Source organism: Siphateles boraxobius, unplaced genomic scaffold, assembly GCF_051911475.1.
Source record: "Siphateles boraxobius isolate OS27281-9 unplaced genomic scaffold, OSU_SipBor_1 22, whole genome shotgun sequence".
NCBI classification, from domain to species: domain Eukaryota; kingdom Metazoa; phylum Chordata; class Actinopteri; order Cypriniformes; family Leuciscidae; genus Siphateles; species Siphateles boraxobius.
Window position 1 is genome coordinate 34,602,127 of NW_027508833.1, and position 19,035 is coordinate 34,621,161.

The window sequence follows — 19,035 nt, forward strand, 5'->3', positions numbered from 1 at the left end:
TAAAAGCGCGCTGCACTGCTAAGGCAAATGCTACCCATGTATTTGAAGGTTGAGCACGCAAGCTCATTGGCTACTGATACAGCAGGAACCAATAAGCTGTGCCCTTTAGATAATGATGTGATTACGAGCAGGTTGAGTTAGGACCTATTAGTCTGCGCCATCTAGAGTTTTATGACAGATCTTTGTTAGAGGCATTTATTTTTATTATTTACACATACAGATGCAAAAAGGCATAAGCCTATGTCTATTCCGTCAGACATCCCACCTGTCAATCCACCAGAATACCAAATGGAGGTCTGTGCACCTAAGTGGAAAGAGATAGAGCAGGTTGTGAGAAAGGCAAGGGCTTCATCATCTCCAGGGCCTAATGGAGTTCCGTACAGAGTGTAAAAGAGTGCTTCAGGAGTTCTACGAATTCTGTGGAAATTGATAAAAGGTGGCTTGGGAAAAGCAGGTTGTACCTAGAGCATGGCGCAGAGCAGGGGGAGTCTTTATACCCAAAGAAAAAGATGCTACAAGCATCAGTCAGTTTCGCCCTATTTCACTATTAAACGTCGAAGGAAAGATTTTCTTCAGCATTATTGCTCAGAGATTGTCAACCTACCTATTAAAGAATGGCTTCATTGACACTTCAGTTCAAAAAGCGGGCATTCCAGGATTCTCAGGATGCTTAGAACACATCAGTGTTATCTGGCAACGAATTCAATCAGCTAAAAAGGAGAGGAAGGAGCTCCACGTGACAATCCTGGATTTGGCTAATGCATATGGTTCAGTGCCACATGAGCTTCTTTGGGGATCATTTGATTTTTTCAGGGTACCGATGTCGATAACAAATTAAGTGAAAGCCTATTTTGGAGATTTGCAATTTAGTTTCTCAACTCCAGAATTCAGCACTACATGGCAATGCTTAGAGGTTGGAATAATGGCAGGATGCACCATTTCTCCACTGGCTTTTACCATGGCAATGGAAGTAATCATTAGGGCATCAAAATGGGTAGTAGGAGGAGAGCGCTTGGCTTCTGGGAAGCGACTACCACCAATCAGAGCATACATGGATGACATGACAACCATGACTACAACGGTAGCCTGCACTAATCGGTTATTGGGGAAGTTAACAGATAATAATGAATGGGCACGAATGCAATTTAAGCCCTCTAAATCAAGGAGCATCTCCATAATTAAAGGCAAGGTAGTAGATAAAACATTCTTCATTAATGGTGAGGCAATACCAACAGTTTCTCAGAAGCCAGTGAAGAGTCTAGGGAGATGGTACGATGGGGATCGGAAGGACACAGTTCGAGTGGGAGAAGTTAGACGACAAGCAGTGGAAGGGTTGAAGAGCATAAACAGCTGTGCTCTACCAGGCAAACTGAAACTCTGGTGCTTTCAGTTTGGTCTACTGCCAAGGTTGCTGTGGCCACTGACTGTGTATGAGGTTTCTTTGACAACAGTGGATAAGCTGGAAGCGTTAATAAGTTCATACATCAGGAAATGGTTGGGAGTTCCACGCTGCCTCAGCAGAGTGGGACTTTATAGTAAAGGAGTATTGCAGCTGCCAGTCTCTGCTTTAACCGAGGAGTTTAAGTGTGCCAAGGTCAGACTGGAAATGACTTTAGCAGAGTCACGCGACAAATGTGTAAGGGAGACAGCCCCTGTGGTAAAAACTGGTAGAAAGTGGTCAGCAAAGAAATCTGTAGTAGAGGCAAAGGCTGACCTTCAAATTGGGGATATCGTGGGACAGGTACAGCATGGAAGAGGGGGTTTTGGGCTCAGTTTAGCTCCTCCTAAATGGCACAAGGCAGGCCCAGCCCAAAGGAGGAAGCTGGTAGTCAACGAGGTGCGAAAGCAGGAGGAGAGGATGAGATGTATAAAGGCCATTTCCCAGGCCAAGCAGGGAGAGTGGATGCGATGGGAGAGTGTGGAACAACGCAAAATGGGCTGGCAAGACCTTTGGTCAATGGAAGAGAGTAGGATCAGTTTCCTTATTAGGTCAACATATGATGTCCTCCCATCACCGCAGAACCTAAACCTCTGGGTAGGAGAGGATCCATCTTGTCCTTTGTGTTCATCACCTGCCACATTAAGGCACATTTTGACAGTATGTAAGGTGGCTCTTAGCCAGGGTCGGTTTACTTGGCGCCATGACCAAGTATTGCGATGTTTGGCTTTAGCATTGGAAGGCAAGCGTAGTATGACCAATAAATTGCCGCCTGTTCTAGCAAAACATTACACGCAGAAGACAATATTCCTCCGCCCAGGCGAGCAACCACCAAGAAAAGGTGCTAACACCAATTCTCGCCCAGGACAACTGGAAGCTGCTAGGGACTGGAAGATGCTGGTTGATCTTGAACAACGGCTTATTTTTCCACCTGAGATTGCCACCACTAACCTACGACCAGATATTGTTTTGTGGCCTTGATCAGCACGCATTGTTCAACTGATAGAGTTGACAGTGCCATGGGAGGATGCGGTAGATGAGGCATATGAGAGGAAGAAACTGCGGTATGCTCATCTGGCCACTGAAGCAGAACAGCGAGGATGGAGAGTCCAGGTTTATCCAGTGGAAGTGGGTTGTCGTGGTTTTGTGGCACACTCTACAACCCGGTTCCTCAGAGACGTCGGATTCAGTGGCCAAGAGTTGCGTCGTACAGTAAAGAACTTATCTGAAGCAGCAGAAAGGAGCAGCAACTGGCTGTGGTTGAGACGGAAAGATTCTAGCTGGCTGTGTACAGGCCGCCATGCTACGGTTTCGTAGAATTCTTGAAAACTTGAAAGGTCTGTTGGTTTATTTGTATAGGTTGTATAGTATTTACAGTCATTACGTTCCTGTGTATATTACGTGAATGACGGGTTGTTGGGCAGATATTGTGTTTTGCGGTAGGTTGTATGCCATACGGAACCGTTGCCACTGAAACTGCATATTAACGCACCAGTGGGGCTCGACAGCCTTAGTCAAACGGGTTGGCGCGTATGGTTGGGTTGCGGACAGATTGTGAGATTGTGGTTAGGTCTCAGCAGCAACTGTTGGTTTATTTGTATAGGTTGTATAGTATTTACAGTCATTACGTTCCTGTATATATTGCGTGAATGACGGGTGGTTGGGCAGATATTGTGTTTTGTGGTAGGTGGTATGCCATACGGAACCGTTGCCACTGAAACTGCATATTAACGCACCAGTGGGGCTCGACAGCCTTAGTCAAACGGGTTGGCGCGTATGGTTGGGTTGCGGTGAGATTGTGGTTAGGTCTCAGCAGCAACTGTTGGTTTATTTGTATAGGTTGTATAGTATTCACAGTCATTACGTTCCTGTGTATATTGCGTGGATGACGGGTGATTGGGCAGATATTGTGTTTTGTGGTAGGTGGTATGCCATACGGAACCGTTGCCACTGAAACTGCATATTAACGCACCAGTGGGGCTCGACAGCCTTAGTCAAACGGGTTGGCGTTTATGGTTGGGTTGCGGAGAGATTGTGAGATTGTGGTTAGGTCTCAGCAGCAGGAGGGATGTAGAGGTCAGTAAGCTGGGCTGAGTTGAGTGGGGGACGGAGGGGGTGACTCTGGGACGCCAGAGTCACTGTCGAGCCCTCTTGAGGTGTCGTGGGCTAGTCGACGAAACACTGAGGACGGAAGGTGCCCACTTGAAGACCCTAGAGATGTTCCCTACTCCGCTCAATCCAGAGGGTTGTTATGGGGGGACCGCACTGTGGTTGCAGCCGTTGTGTGTGCTGACGCGCAATACACTGTATTAACACCAGACAGAAAATTCACGTCACCAGATGGAAAGAATGGATGGAGAAGCATAGGTTACTGTAAAGCTACGTCTTAGTTGGTGATTATCTTGGCGAAAGCCGAGTACAAATCAGCATGAAGTTTTAACATCTACTCTCGTGTAATGGAAATCAAGGCATTTTTGACTTTATGCCCAAAAAAATATCAAAATGAATCACAAATTACACATATCTCAAAAGGGGTGTATGCAAGCATGACATTTTAAAAAGTAATTTAGAATAATATGAATCTATCAAAAAAACTACCCGATGTACAAGTATAATACAAAAGCATTCTTTTTAAATACCACCACACCCTCATTTTGCAACAAAGATTAATGCATCACTTTCTATTAACTGATTTTTGATGGATGAATCACTGGATACATTGGGGTGATCAAGCACCCTTTTGCAACAAATAAGAGTTGCTTCTGGCATGTGGACCCTTTCTGTGGTTTACTCAGGGAGGTAATGCAAAACGTCACTTTCAACGCAGTCTTTTCAGTTGAATAATTCCTGGAAAACCAGCCACATCAACAAGACAATTCTCCTGTATGCACCTGCTTAAATATTTTAATATAGTAATACCAGGACGCCCACAAATTAGGCCGTTCTTTCCAACGAATGCTGCTTGAGACATTCTTGATTAGGCAGACTTTGACAAGTCACTAACCAGTGATAAGTAATGACTTTATCTTGGCAATGTTTCAGAATTACAGAATACTTCTTGTTTCAAAAAAAAAAAAAAAAAAAAAAACTTACTAGATGTTGGTAAAAACCTAATTCGCCACAAATACAGGACTGGTTTGAAGTTTTAAAAAATAGATTTACCATGGAGATGTGAACTTTATGTGAACTTTCAGAGAGATAAATTTGTTGATTACTGGTTGAAATGGACTAAATATTTAACACCTATTGAACTAAATACATTTTGGTTATAAGAATGTTTGTTATACAAGCATATGTGATGGTTCTGTGACTTCCTCCCCCTTCTTGTTTTTTGCATTAAATCTGAAGATAATTTAAATAGATACATTGATTTGTTTTCTTATGTGAGGGACTACCAGTTACCCTTGTTTTCAAGATAAATGTTGTCTGAAATGTACCTTTTTACGCAGTAAAAAATTAAACTAAAAAATAACAGTTTGACAAGGACTGTTGTAATTTGGCATTATTTAAATGTTAAAATGATATTGATGTCATCACTCAAATGAATCACACAAGGTTTTTTTTTTTTTTTTATAATTCACCACTATCATATAGCCTACTACTTTTACACAAGGGTCAAAAATCTATTCGCATCCATTTATGGCTCATTTAGATTCCTAGCATAAACATGCAGGACGAGTTGCACACAAGTTACAGTTTGTTTGTTCAAGTTCCTAACCTTAAGAATGAGCAAAAAAAAAAAAAAAGATTCTTGCCTTCACCTAAAACTACCCCAAGTTCAGGACATCACATGAAAAAGCAGATGACTAACAAAGAAGTCATTCACAGTTGCTTCAGATTATTTCCAAAGTAAAAAGGGACAACCAAGTTCATGTTTGTTTTTTACACATTAAAAGTGCCTACAAACCATTATTTATTTTAAGAAGCATATCTTGAAAAGAACTGCACACACAATGGGACACAAGATATCTGAAAGTGAACTGGAGTACTGAACTTTGTAAGACCTGCATGAAGACCACAGAACATGCATCAAATTGGTCCTTTTTCACAAAGTGCTGTTGTGTAATAATCTCTCATTACATATACATTGTAGCAGTAAATGCCAGGCTGTGGCTGGTAACACCTCTATGATTCTCTTTCACTCCCGTGATCTTTTAGTATTAAACAGCTGTGTGTTGTAAATTCTTCTCTAGTTTGTCATACAGCTGTTGATGTAATGCACTGGAAAAATTGCTCTACTGAAGTGCCATCAACGTACATAAAACTCCACGCGCTTTCAAACTGGGAGATACCTAAAGACTTGTACGTAAGTAACTTATGTCAAATAGCATCTCATCTGTCAGATATTCTGCCAAATCACCTCACAAAAGAATGTCTGTCTGAATCATCAGTCTAACCTGATCTCATGACGTGGTTTTTAAGAAAACCACAAAACAAAACATAATGTTAAAGGTGTATTAGTGATCTCATTTTCTAGAAATATCAAAAGTTTGGGGTCAGATAAAAAATTAATAATAATAAATGAATGTGTTCAACGTGTGTGCATTAAATTTATCAAAAGTGAGACCAAAGTCATTTATAATGTTCTTTTGAGCTTTCTATTCATCACAAATCTTGGAAAAAAGGTATCATGGTTTTCCCAGAATATTAAGCAGCACACCTGTTCTTAACATAAGCAATGTTTCTTGAGCACCAAATCTGAAGAGTGATTTCTAAAGGATTATGTGAGTAGAGTATGACTGGACAAACAACATTGTAAGAAGAGTGAACTGGAGTAACAGCATTTCTAAATATTCTCTATTTTTACTGTATTTTTTATCAAAAATAAATGCAGCCTTTGTGAGGCACGTTTCCAAAAACATTTTTTAAATTATACAGGCCCCAAACATTTAAAAATGATTTTGTTCACTAAAATATTTTTTCTTTACAAAAAGAAAATATGCACGTTAATTTAGCAAATTCAGAAATAGAGTTTTTCTGGAAAACAATGCATAGAGTATGATAATGATTATTTCATGACTAGAAGTAAGAAGTAATTTTGTGATTTAAACAAAACATATTTGAGCCACCATGAGCATCATATACGTATAACAACAATCAAAGAAAACCAAACGTTTAAGTTTTCAAGGCAACAAAAATATTCTATAAGATCCATAAATTATAAAAAAAATTTGTAGCAACACAGCACTAGCCCAAAAGGGTAAAAGGGTTGTCAACTGGACCAAAACCCTCTCACACAGGCCCTGGGCCATCCGTTTGAGCCATGCTAAATGCAAATAATAAAATGGAACTAACCATATATTTTATCATGCATATTTAAAATGGCAAAATGAATATCTGTACAGTATTTTGGTCCAAATTGATGTCACTTGTTAGAAGCTAGACAAAATAAGCAGATCCCAACATGAACAGATTGCATGACATGCCTTTATCCTCAAAAACCATGAACAAAACTACCCAACGTGAAAGAAAATGGATCCCAAATATATTAAATACAGGTTGATTTAGAGTGAGGATAAACACAGTTTGTGTTTCCCACACAAACAGACTGTGGTTAATTATTGGCTTCTGAGAACATTTGCAAAACAAACTGTACAAAACAATATTGGTGGGCCTATGCAAGTCTTGGCAATATTAGTAAGTGTCCATATTTATACAATAAACACTTTTGGTACTGTGCTGGACCAACGCATGATGCCCAATGTAAAATCTGAGTCCTGAAGCAAAATCGTTTGAAAATGCTAAACTGCTAAAGAGCAATTGAAGCGCTATTTCCGACCCTTATGTCAGCTGCCACTGAGTAATGTGAGCCTTGGGTCTTTTCTGATTTATGTCTAAAACAAGAATCCCCTCTTTCTGTTCTATGAGCCTACGGCTTTAATACATGTGTCAGCGACAGAAAAAAATGATTGTACTATTAAAAAAGGGAATTCAAACACAGTCACAAAAGCAAAAACAGCACTGAACTTTGTGAACTGAGAACATCTGGATGGGGATTTGCAGGACTGATGCAGTTCTCTCTCTTCATTTTCTCAAGAGACTTGAGAACAATAATGCATACTGTAAACTTTGCATTGTATAAATGGCCCCCCAAATCTGACAAGAAACGGTCCAAACAAAGCTTTTCTCGGGGCATCTTAGTAAGGCCCCAGGTAATAATGGATGGTGTTGTTTTCCACTCATTTCCTCATTCATGTAAAACCTGTGCTGTGACTGTCATACAGAGGGGGTGAACTAATAAATGCAGATGTGGTGGCGAGCATAACAATGAGAATATGATTTTTGTGATTACTACTGTACAAATAATTACCGCTTACGCAGATAATTAGTCAATCCCAGATTAACATAGCAATATAAAGCATGAAAAATGCAAATATGCTGGGACAGTGCAATTATGTCTTAATTTGTAGTTGGAGGAGATAATGAACAATTACGAATGCAGCGCAAACATATGACTGTCACTGACACTTACAGTGAAGGTTGCTTTAACACTTTAGACAAACAACTTAATCAGCAAGGCTCAAGAATCTTCATTCAGTGCTTTTTTCCCCTTTAAAATAAATGATCAGTGTTTTTTAGCTAAAGGGATCAAATCAGATGCAAATCTCAATAAAGACGGAAATGTGGTTCTAGAATGGAATAAATAAAGTAAAAAAAATGGCACAAAGTATGATGGACACCTGGAGCCGGTTCCAACAAACCCCTCAAGTTCAACCTAATAGTGATAATTTGTTCATAATTATAGCCTTAAAACTTTTAAACACATTCGATCATTTTCATCATGCACGTTAACAAAGCTACTGGAATGTAGAAAGGACAGTCCTGATCATGTTAAGCTGTCTGCTACAAGGTGGGGAAATTAATATCTACTTTCCCACAGGGGTTAAATTAATTGCTTTTGTCAATCAAGACCGCAGACAGCCTATCACGTGTGGCAGGCAGCAGTGACGTCAAATAAAGTGCACGTCATAATGCACCTGGTATTTATATCATCCACTACCATGGTCAATCTACCGTCTACTTTTTTTTACTCAGAGTAGAAATTACTAAAAAAAGAAGTAAAAAAAGAAGAAGATGAAGAAGAAAAAAGTAGAGGGTAGATTGACTACGGTAATGACATTTACACTATAATATAATTAGGCTAACAGAACCAGTTAACCTATTATAGCTAACAGTTACTGTCTTGTCGAAGTCAACATAATGATTTTCTTTTTAACATATGCTGTCAGTTTTCCTGTATGAGACCATAGACTGTAAAAAAAAGAATATCAAATATGCTCAATATCACATATAGCCTACTTACCTTGACTTTGAATGAATACTCTGAAAATCTTTTGGGTATATTTATGTTTAATCTAGGCAATTCAGCAGAGATGTCATACTTTAAAAAGTAGTAAACCAAACCAAATGCCACTTCACAATAAACCGACTCGATTAGGCTACTGTAGCCTGTACGTTGGGTTAACGTTACCGATTCATTTCAGGGAATATGAAAAACCTTCTCTACTTACTTTTATCAAAAACGGACTTTATTCGCCACGATCGGAGACTTCTCGAAGTTTAAGTTGACTTTTATGCAGCCTCACCTGGTCCAGGTAAGAGAAGTTAAAGGTGAGAGTGAAGTGAACACTTCCGATACACCTGCCAAACCGGTTTACTTTAGTCTTAAAGGGCCTGTAAAGAAGTGAAGCTAGATATAATGTATTTCAATACGTTTAGTAAATAATATGTATACATATTATTAAAGAATTTTGTGAACAAAGTTGCATGTCACAATTATAGATCATTATTTTAAGCCAAACAGAGATCAAAGTTCTAGTGAGCATTTTTGATTCAGGCAACAATGGGACGCAGCAAAGAAAAATGACGTTTGACATGATTAGGACCCCTAGCGCGCTCTGGTGTACACAGAAGCGCGTTCTGGTGAATTCAGGCGTTGCGTGCGTGTTTTTTCTTCTTCTTTTTTCTATAGTCGTTACGTGGAACCAAACAGGCGCGTCTGCAGTTTTGTGATGAGTGACATTTCTCATTTATTTCAGTCAGTGTTGATTTAATAGAGGTATACTTATATACAATTGTATTATTAGGAAAAATCAGTGTGTTAAACTATCCTCGCTGATAAAAAGTTAATATCTGGCAGTCGAGAGTTTCTGGGTCGAGAATAAATAAGGTGGGATCCTTTTTAAGTTATGTAACCTAAAGAGCTTTATTTTTTAAATAAAGATATTTGTTTTAAACAACCTTCCAGTAAAGTTCTTCTTTCATAAGGTTTGGTCATTTATCTTCGTCTGATGGAACTGGTAAACACGATAACAGCTCTTTTCATCAGTGGCATTCCTCCTTATATATGGAATCATCTGTAAATGCCTCGTAAATCTACACTAAAACAAATGTTTTTAGAAACACGTCTCATGTTACACTATTGTTGTTGCAATATATAAGTTAGGCTAAACGGGGCTCTAAAGTCTGGTTTCCTTTGCCAAATATTTTCTTTTGCATAAAAGGGTATTGTTTGAAGAATATACAGATCATGTTGTCCTAAAGAACTTACCACGGATATTCTCATATAAGTTAGAGCCATTCTTTCCATTTGCTTTCTTCAGAATATGCTCTTGCACACAAGGCATGTTGAGACTGCAATCTACAACATAATTTTGCCACATTAAATTTAAACCCATAAAAAGACAAATTATTTATACTTTATTAATACTATAAAATGCTGCATAGTTTTTCCCCCTTTGGGATCTCTGAAGAAACCTTTCAGTCTTGTGCATTATTGTACCGTTAAATCAGTTCCAATTCTTTATTATGGAATTTCTTACTAACAGTAGGCCTATACCCTAAAACTCAACATGACTTAAGTGTAAATAAACTGAACAATATTGACATATGGATCTATACAGTATGCCAAAAAAATGTACATATAAGGTTCTCTTTATAAAAAAACAACATACGTTAGTTGCCAAAACAGATGTACGGGCTATTGGAAAATTAACATCTTCACTCTTTAATCAAATATTATTAAAATCTGTTAAAGATTTTGTAAGCTGCGTATTGTGCTTGGAGTCAATTATTTTATTTGTGATAACGCAATGAAACATGCCAAATTGTGCGGACATAGTTTTGGGCTGTCAAAGTTCTTTTAAAATAATCAAACGAAGAGTATTTTATGTACGATATTATTTAGGTTTATATAAATACATTATTCAATATCCTTTAATCCTCTTATTGTCATTTAAATGCAACTTGAATGGACATGTGCCACTTCAAATCTTAATCTTATTACTTAATATGTGCATTTAACACTTGACTTTTTGCATATTTTTTATTCACTTTTTTAATTCCAGTTCAAATTACCTAAATGCGTATACAGGACTGATAAACTGAGTTGTTTTGTTCTAATAAAATGTAGTGAAATATTTAAAGCATTTGAAGTTATTCTGAAATCCTAACTTTAATATCGCTTACGTTGCATTTATAGAACTGTGTTACTTATTATTTACTTAAGTATTTAAAATATGAATAAACAGAGACTGTATTTTCTTGCTATATCCTCAGATCTTCACTGGTGGGCTCTTGGCAGAAGTGGCTTGTCATGTGGCTTGCAGATCTGGAATGATCAGTCAGAGTTTTAAGACCCATTTCCTGAGGTCACCCACAAAGTTATGTCCTAAAAATCTCAGTGGCAGAACATTCCTCTCCCTGCCCCTACTTGGAAGCTGAGAGAACGACGTGCACCTCGCTGCTCCAATCTGGGCTTTTTTAAAACCACTCCGTTGGTTGTCAGTCATCCACACCCAACTATGTAAGAAATGTATTGTGTGTCTCATCCTCTCTGCATAGCAGACAGCATTCTGGCATTTAACATACACCTGGCTTCAAAATAAACAGACCTTATGTAGTTTATGTACATGCTCTAGTTTTTGCTCCTCATCAAAACACCAGATACTGCTGGTGGTCTGATATGTTCATCACAGATTTCCAAAAGTCTTTGTCAATCTCTCAAAGGACTGCAACACCACTGTTTCTGCAGAAATCCTAAATTAGAGGATTAAAGACTGCAGTTTGGAAAACAAGTTTTTTGTCATTTCGTTGATTTGCTCTATAGGCTTAGATCCCATTATGTGATGCTTTAGAGGGTCTAATAATATGAAAATCATTTGGGGTAGACATTTTTTCCCCAATAATTTGTAGAGTTATTTGTAACTTACTTTTCAAAAGTTTGGGGTCAGATCGAATTTTTGTTATTTATTTTTTTAAGAAATTAGCAAGGATGCATTAAATTAATAAAATGTGCCGGTAAAGACTTTTACATTATTACAAGAATTGTAACGATTCTTTGGAACTATGTTTTCACCAAATAATCCTAAAATGATCATGTTTGCACAAAAATTTTGAGCACAACAGTTTTCAACATTGATAATAATAAGAAACGTTTCTTCAACATTGAATAATTTCTTTGAAGATTTCATTGAAGAATTCAGCTTTACTATAACTGGAATTCAAAATTCTAATAATATTTCACAATATTACTGTTTTTTTACTGTATTTCTTTTATCAAAAAGCATCACAAGCTAAGTTGATTGTATATAGAGACCATTGGTGCCAATGGTTCTATGTTCTACTAGGCTTACAATGTTTTTGGGAAACGCAGCTCAGGTGATTTTATCAGCATCATTTTTAAAAGTACCAAAGGCATAATGAAATGGGCCATCTCTCTCTCTCTCTCTCTCTCTCTCTCTCTCTCTCTCTCTCTCTCTCTCTCTCTCTCTCTCTCTCTCTCTCTTTAAAAATACCTTTTCGATGCTAAATTTCTCTTCACTCACAATCACTATATTACACAGAGAGACAGAAATCTGAATTCTTTGTTATTATAAGGAGTATATTATTTTACACAAATAACTTTTATAGACTAATCGTATATGCATCTTTCAGCATTGATGCTATAAGCTTTAGGAGCTTTCATTGGCAGATACATTGTTACTTTGAACATTTTCAGATCATGTGCTCAGCAAAGTCTAATCAGCTTATGGAGTTCTTTGAATGCTTCATGTCACCTTTACAGGAACTTTTTCCAGCATATTACCAACTGGAGTGGGAAAAGGGAAGCATTAAGCCTAGAATGGCATTTTGTGGAACACCTAGACAATTGAAATTAAGCCCCCCAGTAATGTTTTTGACTTCTGTTAGAGCCGTTTTAAAGAGAATGTCCTGGCTTCAACTTGGAAATGACAAAGCACAAAATGTCTTTAGCCAAAATTCCTACAATACATTCATTTGGGAAAAATAATGATTAGTCTATACTATATATATATATATATATATATATATATATCAAAAATATATCCATATAAATATATTGCATATGTAAATATACTGTATATCTGAAATAATATTTGTTGTAATATGGAGTGTTGCATGATGAATTTCAGTTAGATGGACCTTCAAATAGAATTTTTGATTATATCAATTACTTTGTATTAAAGCAAATACAAATTGCAGCGCGGTTGTTGCTCAGTTGCTTGTGACACAATGGTTGCATGCGGTTAAGGCTGACGTGGAGGTATGAGTCACCAGATGTTATACGTTCATTTATAATCATCATCAGGTCAGATCTGGCCAGTTTTGTTCCTGATCTTTGGTTTTAAATCACTGCTGTATGCCCATGCATGTCATTTTACATTACCACCAGTGGCTATGTGGAACATATGGACAAAATCCAACTGTATAACCTCTATGCATTGAATTTTTGTCAAAATCTTTATCATCATCTCTTGATGGTCAGTAGTCACAATAGTGACTACTTACAGTTAAATGTACCATTTGCTGCTTAGTACTCTTACTCTTACTTGGCTGCTGCCCAAAATTATAGTCAGACCAGCTAAACCACAGTGTTGGCATCAGGTAACTAGTGGGAGTTCCTAAGCAAGACAGAACCGAGAAAGACAGAAATATACACAGGTATTACCTCAGCAGACTGATAAAATTGCATGCAATGTGGCTGATTGTAACATTAACAAGTATGCAGTAAACTAGTCTTGAATGCTAGATGGTTACATACAAGTATAGGGCTTTTGGAAAAACGTCAATTCTCATTTACAATTTGGTCATCCATTGATTGATTGTTCTTAAGCTTGAGCACAAGTGTCACTAGCATGTCTGGACAAATCAAGAACTACAGTATAACTCAGAAATAATAGAGGGTTTTATCATGGTTCATTAATAGAGAACATTGTGATATAGACCCTACATTAATTCATAAGGCAAGTTGATGGGCTGCTGCTCAATACCAAACTTACGCACACACACACACACACACACACACACACACACACACACACACACACACACACACACACACACACACACACACACACACACACACACACACACACACACACACACACACACACACACACACATACACACACACACACACACACACACACACACATACACACACACACTATATAGGCTTATATGTTCGCATAAACCAGTCCAATGGCAATATATGTACACACACACACACACACACATATATATATATATATAGATATAGAGAGAGAGAGAGAGAGAGAGAGAGAGAGAGAGGAATGTAAATGTGTACCTTGAAATGCACTGTAAGTTGCTTTTCTGCCAAATGCCTAAATGTAAATATGTATATGTGTGTGTGTGTGTGTGTGTGTGTGTGTGTGTGTGTGTGTGTGTGTGTGTGTGTGTGTGTGTGTGTGTGTGTGTGTACAGTATATATGGATAGTTGATGTGAAAATACAAAGTTAAATTGGACTGTAAAAAGCTGTGAATTATGCATTTCCTCTGCTTAACAGACAGTTAAGACAACAAAACAACAAACAACAAAAGAAATCACCCATTTTTTACCTTTTGAAATGTTTTTTCTTTTGCCTTTTTTCCCTGAGTAGAATGCCAATGCAAACATTATTTCAGAAGGCTGTCGCTTTAATGTGCTGTTATGACATCAGCTAAGAGCAGGGTACTGCTTTCCCACACCCTTACGGGTCTCATACCTCTCAAAGATGGATTTATCGCCAAAATGGAGTGGGAAACTATGACAAGCAGCAATAGCATATAGCATTTATTTGGAATAAATAACTTCAAATTCATCCGTCAACACTCTTTAAACATTATATAACAAATATGTTTATTTAAAGATATGTTATATATATATATATATATGTATATATATACTGTATATTTACAATATGTACAAACTGAACTCTAACTTAGATGTTTATACATTTGACAATAGCAATATTTATCAGCTTGAATGTATAAATACATAATATAAGACATTCAATATTAGCAAAATGCAATTAATTTCTTTCACAGAATAAACTGCAACCAGTATCATTAATCACTGCCAAGACATGTCTTGTAAAGACAAAAAAGGCAAGAAAATATCATGCAAATCATAATTCAATCAAAGGATTTAGCTCTGGCTTTGAGGAATGTGGCTTTGAGGTTTTCAGGAATATTGGACCAAAGGCTTCTTTCAGCCAGTAACCACCTTTGAACAATCTGCAAAACAATATCTAAATTATTCTTCAACCAAAAACTACATGTGAGGGCAAATTCAACTTATATATAATGTATGAGGTCGAAAGTGACACCAATAGTTTGTGGTTTGGCAGCAGGACATATTTTTTTGTTTTTCCCATTGTCTTCTTCATTTTCACCATGACCTTTTCCATTAAACTTGATTCTAACATCAGTCTTGTCAACTCACAAGACTGATGAGCTGTATGTGATAAGAAAAAGGTCAAAAGAGGAGTTCCATTTCATTGCAAAAATAGCTATGTTTATGTGATAAATATGATTGTTCTGAATTCATTTAATTTCCCTGTTTTTCTTCAAGGCACTTTTCTTGGTTCTCTTTACTTCTTCAGGTCTGTTGAAATCTGTAAAATGAAACAATGATCGGCATAAACAAAAAATAACTTCAGCACAAAAAGCTTTAAAAACAAGTGAAACAGCATCTGTACATACTAGAAATACATATGAGAGCTGGACTACTGCATGCAAATGTAAATTGGGGTATTAGTAATAATAAATACAACACAATTATATATATATATATATATATATATATATAATGCAATATAAGCTATAATTCGTTTTTACAAGGCAGAGGATAATCTAAAATAAACCTCATAGTGTGGATACAAAGCCACACATAAGAGCAAATTGTGCATCACAGATGGTGAAAGGACTGAAGGTTTAATGTTACACTGAGAACTAAAGCAGTGCCATTAAAAAAGGCCATTGTCCATAAGTCTGGTTCATCACTTCAAATAGTTAACATGCCATTTACAGTCAATTGAGAACATAATCCCTGATTATATTCATGTAGTTTCTTTGACAAATGGTGCCACAGTTTGACCCGCTTATACTTTTCTTATGTTTTTTTGTGTTCAAATAGAGGAGCAGTACTGTATTTTTTAGGTAGAGGATCACAAGTTCAACAGCTAAACAAAAAAATCATCCAAATATGGTGGAAACCACCAACTACCTCAAAACAGGGGAGAAGATACAGCATGAAGATACAGCATCCCAATATGCCAATTAAGTATACTTTACCAGTATGGTTTAGCTTGATTAAATGTTATTTATGTACCATGTGTGTCTGTGTAATGTTTGATGCTTTTGGGATGTTATTTGTTGTCCCTTCGGGGACAATAAAGTATACTTTAACTTTGATTTACCTATTTTAAGTATTGCTCAAATTATCTTTAGTTGTACTCTATTGAAATAGCCTCTTTTTAAATAATGAATTTAAATGAACTCCACAGTTACTAACACCACCAGAACAGGCTTTTAGCTAAAATATAAAAACCCTTACATTCCAAACAGGTGAAGTATAAAGCTATTCTGGGTGGGAGCTCCGTAATATTAGAAAGGTCATAAAACAGTTAGGTGTAATATTTCTCCTGTAGAATTATGTTTAAGTATACATCTGTGCGTAGATTACACATTGTGTGTGTGTAACCAGAAACTGTCTATCAAGGTCTTTTTTTAGAATGTGGTAGCGAGAATGTTGGGATGATTGTGTCCTTGAAGATAACGACTAGACATTTGATCACTTAGTGTGTGTTCTGGGTAAATATTTCCATAACAAACATTCTAGCACTAATAGCGGATACAAGTTTACCATAACATACATTATGTTAACTATTAGGTTAACTATTCACCTGCGACATCTATCCCTCTGTGCACCGCTGACTCCCTGCTAGTCTTGTAAGAAGCCGGGCACATCTTTTATAATCTAGAAAAAGACAAGACAGACATTTAATTTGACATAGAAACTGATCTTGAAGACCAGTACCCTATAAAAACAAAATGCATGCTTAATCATTCACTTGAGTAAATGGCAGAACAGTTAAGACTAATCATTAAAATGATATATTTCCAATCAATGCGTCACACTCCAAGATATAGCTTCTGAAATAATGTAAATGTATTTAATGAAATGCCACTTACAGGCTGGTATTGTGCAGTCCCTGGTATTATGATAGAGTTTATAAAAGTGTTTGCTGCATTTGGGGCTAAAATAAAGCGGCCCTGCAAAGATACAAAAAGGCAGATTTTAAATTGCTGTCAATTCAAAAAGATAATGAGGAAAGTGCACGGAGATACTGAGATTTACTCACCTGTTAAATGTTTTAAAAATCTGTCCTTCTGTCGAAGATCTCTCGGAAATACCTCTGTTAAAAGAGGAGAAATTACTCAGGTTAGAAATTACTGTACAAAAATGATTATTTATATTTATTGGCCAGAGAATATGAAATGCCACATAACAGATCAGGTCAAGTATGGACTACAATGCTCTCATTATCCAAACAAAGTCAGTCAGTGAATGTGATGATGCTTACCAAGAATGCGTTCATGCTGATATGACTTTGTAACTTTGTTAATGTCTTTATTTTCCACCGAATGCTCGATGATCTCGGGGGTTCGCTGTGTGTTTCCCTCGTTGTGATGCTCCCGTGCCTGTCTCACTCTGTCCATTAGGTGGTCCAGCAGACTTGTGTCATCCCTGTCTCTCGGTTTGCAGTAGCCGGCGGTGAGGATCAGCAAAAGGAGCCCTATGAAGACAGGTGTGCGCACTGCATTCATGCTGAAAGGTGGGCAAAGAGAGCCCCTCTGCCCTGCGTCCAGTCTTATAGACCTGCAAACACAACATCATCATGTCAGTTCCCTGGCACCCACTTGATTCATATTGATAAATTGCTTAAAACATGCCATGAATTGATAGTTGACACATAATCTGATCATGAACATTTCAGGTTTAAAAGTATAAGAATGCATACGTCTTTTAATTTTTCACTATTTTAAACAATTATTATTATTTTTAAATCAAATGTATTCCAAAAACTTTAAATGAATATGAGATCATACAAACTGCATGCATAATGATAAAATAATTACCAAAAGGCAGTTTAAAACAGTTTTGGATGAAGTATAGCATCGACAACGTCCCAGTAGAATTTGTCAACTACCCATAGTTTGTCAATAATTTGATAACATCCAGCTATAATTACACAATCTCTTCACTTATTCTGAAGTTGTAACATGCAATAAATAAAGTTCTCGATTCACTTAAAAACAAGTTAGTAGAGCTTCAATCACTGACCAATTTCTCTAAACAATCATAGCATCACAGATTCACAAAAGAATCCCAAGTTTTCTCCACTTTTACGCACGAACGCTCTTGCGCAAAGGCGCTTCGGGAACACGTGTTTGTTTGGTAAAGTAACAAATTACCTGTTTTTCTTCAATGCAGATTTAGTTAACACTTGTTCGACGGCCTTCCCGTGGGTTTAATAATGTTAACGCAAAGCACATCAAATAGACTCCGCTGGCGTCGGCTCTCCAAAGGTAGCCTACTTCCACAGGCTCTAGCGCACCATGACACAAGGAGAGCGAGTCTCTTTTATATGTTTAAAGACAGCCGTGGTCATCTGCTGATCGTGTTGACTCGAAGTGGGTGGAAATTGACGAAAGTCCGCCGCTTTTAATTTATTTATTTTCCCCCTCCGGTGCGTAAAGTTGCTTCAGATCATCCGGCATGGGTTCCTCACTTTTTATTGTCAGTTGCAGACGTAAGGAGCTGTCCCATGTGGATTACCCCGGCATGTCTTTAATTAGAAACGCGTTAAGAGCACTCCTTAAAAAATGCATTTTAATTTTGTTGGATCACCGTCTCGAAACGCGCATCTTCCGGTGGTCCAATTTGGCACGAGTGGAAAGATTCTCACCAGAAGTGCTTTCTCTGTCCTAATGCCTCGTTGTATCTTCTTATTAAATAACACTATGTGCGGGCGGTGCTTCTTGGCTCCTTTATCTTTAAAGGTTCCCCGAAGAGGATGCTGCGGTTTTGTATTTCAGCGCAAATTATCATCAGAAACCATCATGGTAAGAGTTTGAGTGGGAAGGTAGAATCTCCTGGAGACTATCCACAGCAGCGTCTATGAGAAGACTGAAGCATTTTCCAATATTGGTTTCGTTCTCAATCTCGACATTTTACCACTCCCTTTGAGTATAGAAAAAAACCCTCATATTTCATTTCCCTCCTCTTTGGC

At 37.4% G+C, this 19,035-nt stretch overlaps 3 protein-coding genes across 4 annotated transcripts in view; 1 reads left to right on the plus strand and 2 right to left on the minus strand.

Annotated features, from left to right (window-relative positions):
• sh3yl1 (SH3 and SYLF domain containing 1) overlaps positions 1-9,293 on the minus strand; it is a 30,296-nt gene extending 21,003 nt beyond the window's left edge. The window contains exon 1 of the mRNA XM_077239825.1: positions 8,950-9,293. Coding sequence (XP_077095940.1) covers position 8,950 — 1 coding nt within the window. The 5' untranslated portion in view covers positions 8,951-9,293. The remainder of the gene's footprint in view (positions 1-8,949) is intronic.
• nhsl1a (NHS-like 1a) overlaps positions 1-19,035 on the plus strand; it is a 152,534-nt gene that overhangs the window by 97,819 nt on the left and 35,680 nt on the right. The gene's annotated exons all lie outside the window — the stretch shown is intronic.
• Positions 15,097-18,934, minus strand: alkal2b (ALK and LTK ligand 2b). 2 transcript variants are annotated; one of them, XM_077239826.1, is made up of 6 exons: positions 18,218-18,934; positions 17,326-17,621; positions 17,104-17,157; positions 16,934-17,014; positions 16,645-16,718; positions 15,097-15,354 (listed from the first exon to the last, which is right to left on the minus strand). In XM_077239826.1, exons 2-5 carry the CDS (start codon positions 17,567-17,569, stop codon positions 16,654-16,656), a joined length of 444 nt encoding a protein of 147 aa, XP_077095941.1. In that variant the 5' UTR covers positions 17,570-17,621; positions 18,218-18,934; the 3' UTR covers positions 15,097-15,354; positions 16,645-16,653. The 2 variants fall into 2 exon arrangements, with proteins under 2 accessions (XP_077095941.1, XP_077095942.1); XM_077239827.1 differs by having other exon boundaries at positions 18,712-18,845.

Bases quoted from the DNA above. Each gene is read 5' to 3' on its own strand.
- alkal2b (XM_077239826.1), bottom strand. From the start codon at position 17,569: ATGAATGCAGTGCGCACACCTGTCTTCATAGGGCTCCTTTTGCTGATC. The intron at 17,158-17,325 runs GTAAGCATCATC...CTCTTTTAACAG, and splicing joins TCAGCATGAACGCATTCTTG to AGGTATTTCCGAGAGATCTT. The intron at 16,719-16,933 runs GTAAGTGGCATT...GTCTTTTTCTAG, and splicing joins GGACTGCACAATACCAGCCT to ATTATAAAAGATGTGCCCGG.